Source organism: Mus pahari, chromosome 2 (assembly GCF_900095145.1).
Source record: "Mus pahari chromosome 2, PAHARI_EIJ_v1.1, whole genome shotgun sequence".
NCBI classification, from domain to species: domain Eukaryota; kingdom Metazoa; phylum Chordata; class Mammalia; order Rodentia; family Muridae; genus Mus; species Mus pahari.
The window spans coordinates 144,805,359-144,813,306 of NC_034591.1; the positions used below are offsets into that span (position 1 = coordinate 144,805,359).

Below are 7,948 nucleotides of genomic sequence, written 5' to 3' on the forward strand. Positions count from 1 at the left end.
TGGTCTTGCAAACTTTATATGACCCAGCACAAGGCAAGGCCTGGGCCAAGTAGTGGGAGTGGGTGGGTAGGGGAGCAGAGGTGGGGGGGAGGGGTATAGGAAACTTTCGGGATAGCATTTGATGTGTAAATAAAGAAAATAATAACAATAAAAAAGAAAATAATGATGATGATGATAATAATAATAATAATAATAATAATAATAGTAAAATTTGTAACTTTGGTAACAGAAAGTTACCTTAAAATTGGTAACTCAGTGTTGGAATTATTCTAAACAACAACTCATGGTATGAGCCAACCCAGGAAAGCAGGTCTCTAAAGATACTTCTAAATTCAAATAATATATTATGTAATTCTTATCCTAGAACTAAACCTATGAAAAATAGAATTTAAACCAATGTCTCTTTTATGAGGTATTAAAGCTGCACTGTCATGCATTCATATATATGAACTGGCAACCAAACTTTTAACGTGAAAGTAATGCTATTGGTATTGATTTTAAAGATGTTGGATTGTTTATACTGATAAAACCTGGTCTTTGCTTTCCAAATAAATAAATAAATAAATAAATAAATAAATAAATAAAACAGCATTCAAATATGTAGGTGGTTCTTAAACACTATACAGTTCTGTTAGAAAATGCTTCTATGATTCTTGAAAGAAATGTATTAAAAGGTAATTTATTCTACTACAGTGTTATAGACTAGCTAAATGGTGAGGGTGTCTTAAAAAGACATAATTAATGTATTGTGACCAATTTAGAGTAGTTATGTTTCCCTTCCTTTCATTCTGTTTCTATTGCTGTGATAAAATACCCCGAAAGGGTACTTTAGGCATCAAAAGTTCCTGTTCAATTTACAATTGCCTTTGGCAGTCCATCAGAGCAGGAACAACAGCCGGAGCTAGAAGTAGCTGGTCACTTGCACCGTCAAGAACAGAGAGAAATGAACACCCTCATGCTTAGTGCTGACATAGCTTCTACTGCACTTCTATAGCCCAGAACCCCAAGTCCTAGAATAGTGTCTCCCATTTGCAGGCCACCTTGCCACATGAGTTGGAGCATGGAGATACCTTCTACAGACATGCTCACAGGCCAAATTGATTAAATAGTCCCTTAGCAAGAGTCTTCCCAGAGGATTCTGTGTTGTGTCAGAGTGACAACTAAAATAGTTGTGACAGGTATTCAGAGCCATAATCTACATCCTCTAGTCAAGATTGATCAGTTGCAGAAAGGACACAATACTGTACCTTGTCTTTTTCTCCCCACAGCTTGTTTTCTGGGCTGGGGCTGAGGTGTTCTGTGGAATGTCAGCTCTGCATATTTTAACTGCTCTTCACATAGCACCACAGGGCTCTGCTTGGCTGTAGGTATTCTGTGCTTCCGTGGTGACTTATGGGTCTTCAACTCTGTGTATGTAACATCCTGATTGTTTGGTGTATATTCCTGGCATTTACTGTGAAGCATTTCGTTCTGCTTCACTTCAGTCTTGGTAGCTTGCTGCTCTTGGTCTGCAGTCCTTCTGCCACAGAGAATCACATGCACATTTTATTACTGAGCCATTTCTAAGCCTTAGACCTTGTTAGAAATGTTTGCTTGTGACATTGTTGGGGAAAATGGAGGAAATGAAAGTACAAATCGCTCTCTGAGTGTGACACATTCATGGATTTAGAAGAATGATTCTCTCATGTCTTCAGAAGCTCAAATCTACTTTTCCTCTCTGCATCCATTTTTAAAGGTTTGGACCTGTAATTTCGTACAAGATTCCTTCTCGTCATTCTATGTGTAACGTTTAGTCCATATTAATAGAAATTGATAAAATATAACTCTATTAAAGAACAATTTGAAATATAAACTGAACCCAATTTAAAATCAGTTATCTATAAAATGTATTAATGAAATAAAGTACTATTTGGTGGAGTAAAATATTCAGATTGTGTGAGTAGATTTAGCTCAGAAACTTAAAAAATTTTGCATTAGGGTAGAAGCATGTCAGTCTCTTAACATAAGATCAGTTTCTATCTAAGCAGTTAACAATTATTTCAATAATTTACACATACGCATACATACATACACACCTAAACACACACACACACACAAACACACACACACACACACATACACACACACATGGACACATGAAAAGAGAGAGAGAGAGAGAGAGAGAGAGAGAGAGAGAGAGAGAGAGAGAGATTTCCAAACATATGGGTCATTAAATTAATGAAACAGGACCTATGAAGCACAAACAAGAAAGGGAAATAAAGAGACATTCACAAAACCCAATAGAATCACAGAATTGCAAATAGAAATGAATTCACACAAATTAAAGTAATAGTGGCCACCCATAAGAACAATAAATATTTTAATCAAATGATATTTTCTTTTTTAGATAGAATCTCTGTACTTAGCCCTGGTTATCCTGGTTTTCATTATGTAAACCAGCATATGGGGTCTCTGCATTTAGCCTTGGCTATCTATCCTGTACTTAGTATATAAACCAGTGGACAGGGGCTCTTTATTCAGCCTTGGCTATCTATTCTAGTTCCTTCTATATAAACCAGCAGACAGGGTCACTCAGCCTAGCCCTGGATGGCTACTCTGGTACTTATTATGTGAACCAGCAGGTGCAGTCTCTGTACTTAGCCTTGACTATCTATTGTAACATTTACTATATAAACTGCAGATAGGGAATTTTCACTTAGCCCTGGCTACTGCAGTAGTCACTAAGCAAACCAGGCTGGACTCTTAACTCACAACAAAACCTATACCTCTGCTCAAATGCTGGAATTAAAACAGTGTGCCACTATACCCAGCTCAATTGATGATTTTTAAAGCAGTACTTGATAAAAATTGTATAAAGTTGCTGATCCATGTATTACTTAAACAAACTGCCAACTGTTAAATTTCAATATGAATATTTTAGCTTACTTAAATGTTAAACATGAGTTTAAGTGATGTAAGCAAGGCTTTGTTATCATTGCATTTTACTTAATAAATATAGTGGTAAGTTGAATGAGAATATAGTGATTGTAAAAAAAATGAACATTGAGAGCTTGTTTAGAGGTTCTAGCAGGTAACACAGCTAGTCATATATGTGAACCTTGGGGGCTCTCAGAGACTGAGCCACCAACCAATGAGCATACATGGGTTGGACTGAGGCCCTGGGCACATATGTGGTGGATTTACAGCTCAGGCTTCATATGGATCCCCCAACAACTGGAATGGTGTCTATCCCTAAAGTTGGTGCCTGTCTGTGGAATTACCCTAACTGGACTGCCTTATTTGGCCTCAGTGGGCATAGAATGTGCCTATCCTAGCACAGATAATGTGTCCTGATACATTATCTAGAGGCTCCCAACCTCTCACATGAGAAGGGGATGGAGGATGGGAGGAGAGATAGTGTATGGGCGGGGGGGACTGGGAGAAGGAACAACAATCAGGATGTACAATGAATAAATAAATAAACAAACAAATAAATAAATAAACAAATAAAACAAAAGATCCTGAGTAAGGAGATGAGTTATAGAATCTGAGACACTAGCCTACAAGGTGGATCACTGATGCTAACAGGTATTCTTGTCAAGCACAAAAACTCATGTAGTTGCAGTATGCTGTGGGTACAGGTTTGTGTGGGAATTTCAAAAGGTTTCTACCTCACTTAAAATTATAGCACATCTTTAAAAAGTTGCTTAAAGATGTAGTGTGAATATTTTAGAATAGTGGAAAGTGTCTTGAGGTGTAAGCACTTTTGATATTAATGATTTTTTTAAAATCGTTTTATGAAAAGACAAATCTGAAGCAAACTTTTTTAAGTTGGATAATTTTACATGTTTTCATTTTTTTCTGAAACAATTGGTTGTGTTCATGTATCCACCAACACATAACAGTTGTTTTAAAGACCTGGTAAAGTATTAAGGATGCTGGTTCACAGCCAATCAAAGTGCACAAAACACTCCCATAGAAAAAGCTTAGGAACATTGTGAAGATCTGTTTTTTTTTTTCCCTCCCTCCAGAGAAACATAAAGGGGGTGGATCCAGATGTGAGCAGAGATAGTTAGAAGATGGGAAACTGTAATTTGAAGATATTATGTTAGAAAAAACTTACTTTCAATGAAAGAAACAAAAGAGAAAATTATCATTTAGATCAGATGATTGAATGTCTGAGAACTGTATATGTAACTCAGTAAATGAGTATAATAAGAACAATAAAAATGCTAAACTAATTCCAGAAAAAAATGTTGATTTAGACACACACAAGTGAGGAAATTATTTGATAAGTAGATGGAGCTCTAACTACATAGACTCACGTGGAAAGACTTTCACCATTAGTCACAGATATACAAACAAATAATTAATTACATGTTATTTCCTTTATCAAACCAGTAAATACTTACAAACTAAATTCAAAGATACAAGACCAAAGAGCACAGACTAACAAACACACACACACACACACACACACACACACACACACACACACACACACGATAAATTTTTTTATCTACTTGTTAGGAAAGAAATTTTTCAGTAAGCATAAAAAACAAAACGACATGCCCACCTGCTCAGCAAACACCTGAAAGTAGTGAAAAAACCAAGACACTTACTTTGAGAGAGGGTAGGCAGTGGAAAAAATTAAAATTATAATTAAAAAATCGTACAGAAAGGATAGCCTTACACCTTAAACTATTGCTTATAAAATGGAAACATACTGTATTTTGATAGTGAGCTAATATTTCAGTAGTTTTGATGAAATGTAAATTACCATCCAAGACTGGCACATGCTCACAACTTGAAAGAAATGCATGAGTTAAGGCAATGTACTCACCCAGAGCAATTCATCCTAGAGGAGTCCATCTGATAGCTTTATCAAAGAATCCAAAAATTAAACAGTGTCTCACTGTTTCACTGAATAAAATTGGACAACCGATGTGGTCCCAAGCGTCCAGGAGAATTCTAAGTTGCAACACCTTTTAAATGCTAAATCTTTGTGAATTAGCCTGTGGGAAGGAAGAAAGGAAGTGTTCTTTCACTGCTGATTTAGTATTATAGCACTGCCCCCACCAGATACCTCCCAGGAATAGAATGCATGAGCTTAGCACGCTATTGAGTTTACTTTGAAAAACGTCTCACGCATTATAGTTCACTGTTTTTTTAAAAATATCTGAGGAAGTGTTACCTGTAAAAGCTCTTGAGTAGGAATATAAAAGAAAAAATTATAAGCTGGGGTTACATAGATGTCGAATTCCACGGAATAAGTAATGTGTAGTTATTACAGTGAACATTACTTTTGTTCCCTTTTAAATAAGCAATAATGTCCACTTTTCAGTGGAAAAGTACATAGTGACTTTTGTGCTTTATATTAAAATGTGATGGTATTATGAACTGATATAATTCAGTAATTTTATAATTTAACATAATATAAAGAATTTGAGCAAATAAAAAAGTACATAAATCCAAGCTCAATGTCACAAGCCTCGAAAACCCACATATCTGGGAAACTATGTTCCCGTGGATGGCAAGTTCAAAACTTTCCTGGGTTACTGAGTGAACGCAAGACCAGACTGAGCAATTCACTGAGACCATCTCAAAGTTTTTTAAAAGTAAAGAGAGTTGGGGATGTAGTTCTACTATGTTTATTTTCCATGAGCTAGGCCCTTGCTTTCAGATCATCTTAGCTCAAAAATAGTGTCATTGTTCTTTATTTATGGATAGACACATACAACTGCCGACCTCTTCTCCCTCTGCTTCTTCACTCACATGTGTCCCAGACCCAGAGACTCTTGCCAGCTATGATGGTTGCTCTTTCCAGCCATCGAAATGGAGATCTGGCCCCACCTCTCACCTGTAGCAGCACTCAGGAGAGTAGACCCTGCACTGTGTTGGGCAACACCGTGGAGCTGGCCCTGGTGGTGGGTATACAGGTGAGCTGACCTCAAGGGTATGAGTGTGGAAGATTTGACCCCACCCCTCCTACCAAGAAGGGCGTCTGGTGAGGAAGTGATACCCTCCCTGACCCTTACTCCTTGACACCTCAGGCAGTCAAGAGAGCTGGCCCCAGGGTCATGAGTGAAGGTACCATCTGCCGCACTCTGGAGAGCAGGCTTTGCACCTCGCCAGAGCAGTAAGTGCAGCAGAGCTGGCCCTGGTGACTGGTGATGAGGGCACGGTGAGCCAGCCCTGAGAGCATGACCAAGACAGAGCTAACCTTGCCACTCATTTGCCATGAGTGGCATGGGTTCAGAGGTGATGCCCCTTACTACATGTGGTGATAGGGAGAAATGGCCTTTGCCCCTTACTACATGTGGTGATAGGGAGAAATGGCCCTGAAGTAATGAGAGATGGAGAGATGGCCCTCACTGTCTGTAGCACTCTGGAGAGCAGGCTCTGCACCTTGCCTGGGCAACACAGCAGAGCTGGCCCTGGTGGAGGTGGGAGGGGAATGGGTGAGCCTTGCCACTCCTCTGTCATGAGGTAGCAGGGGTACAGAGAGATGCCTTTTCCCTCTTTGTCCTTTGTCTCTTCCAGCAGTTGGGAGAGCTGGATCTGGGGTCATGAGAGCAAGTGAGCTCTCATTGCCCCTCATCTGCATCACTTAGGCGCATTGTTTTTTAGCCTACTGGCTCGGGTTATCTGTCAGACTTAGGGAAACAGGAATATTAAGGACTAGCCTACTCTGTCTTGGGAGAATCAAGCTGTCCTAACCTGTAATTGTGTCCTTTCTTTGGTCAGTATTATATCTGTAGATGAAATGAGGCAATTATTGCCTAGTGGCTGTTTTGCCACAACTGGAGTAACTCAAAGATGCTCAGTTTCTTCTTTGAATCCAAGACAGGGAAATCTGTCAGGAACAGACTGGTCTCAACAAGTGAATAAATAACATTTCACATCACATTATGTGGACTTCTGACATTTTTGTAAACCTACTACCTTTGTGAAGTAATCAATACTGTTCTCTGTTACCTACTCTCAGCCATTTCTGATTAAAATAACGGAAAACACCCTAACAATAAACTCAGAGCCATGAATTTTCTATTTGACCTTTAACTCTCAGGCTTAAAGGTCTCAGATCTGTTTCTAATAACAGCAATAGTAGGACTGGGTCTAAGCCTTGTACTTCAAAATTTTTAGTATCAAAGACAACCTGTAGTTACCACCCCAAGTCCCAAAGCCTAGGGAGCTGGGACGACGACTCTTCATGACTTTTTCAAACTGAATATGGGTGTTGAAATATTTTTGAAGGGAGGAGGAAGGGTAGGGAAAATGGGGAGTTGGTTGGCCTTAAGAAGGCCACACCAATGATTGTATTAGTCTCGGATGTCTGCGTCATGACTAGATCTGGATGAAAAACTGAGACATCAGGAGTTTTAGCAGGTCAGTTCAGCATGTCTGATGATGAAGTCCACCAATGCTGTATATTCTGTAATATATAAATCTCAAAACAATTTTAGTATTGTCAAGATACCTTTTTATTTGATTCCCTGGAATCTAGTTCTCAGGGGCTCTCCCTCTATCAAATCTGATTCATATAACTCTGGAAGGTGTCAATACCTTAATCACCTTTTCCAAAAACATAAAGACAAAATCTTTTCCCCAAATCAGCATATCCTTCAGCTGGTAACCAGGAAAACCTGTAGCTTGGCCTCTGTCCCAGAAGAATAAAACCACCACAATATTCAAAATCACATGCATTTTAGCCTATTTAGGCCTTTCTAGTTTGTCATGTCAGGATATTAATACAAAATTCCCATGGAGCCTACATTAGACAGAATATGAATCTCCTGCAGACTTTATCATAGCATCTTTAAAACAATTGATTCACACTTCCATTTGCCTTGCCTTGCCTTGCCCCTTTCTTTTCCTTTCCTTTCCTTTCCTTTCCTTTCCTTTCCTTTCCTTTCCTTTCCTTTCCTTTCCTTTCCTTTCCTTTCCTTTCCTTTCCTTTCCTTTCCTT

The 7,948-nt window shown here is 38.7% G+C and overlaps 1 protein-coding gene across 1 annotated transcript in view; it reads right to left on the reverse strand.

Annotated features, from left to right (window-relative positions):
- LOC110317235 (killer cell lectin-like receptor subfamily I member 1) overlaps positions 1-4,909 on the reverse strand; it is a 21,414-nt gene extending 16,505 nt beyond the window's left edge. The window contains exons 1-2 of the mRNA XM_021191664.2: positions 4,823-4,909; positions 1,248-1,519 (exon numbers count right to left, since the gene is read on the reverse strand). Coding sequence (XP_021047323.2) covers positions 1,248-1,519; positions 4,823-4,851 — 301 coding nt within the window. The 5' untranslated portion in view covers positions 4,852-4,909. The remainder of the gene's footprint in view (positions 1-1,247; positions 1,520-4,822) is intronic.
- Between the last annotated feature and the right edge of the window lie 3,039 nt (positions 4,910-7,948).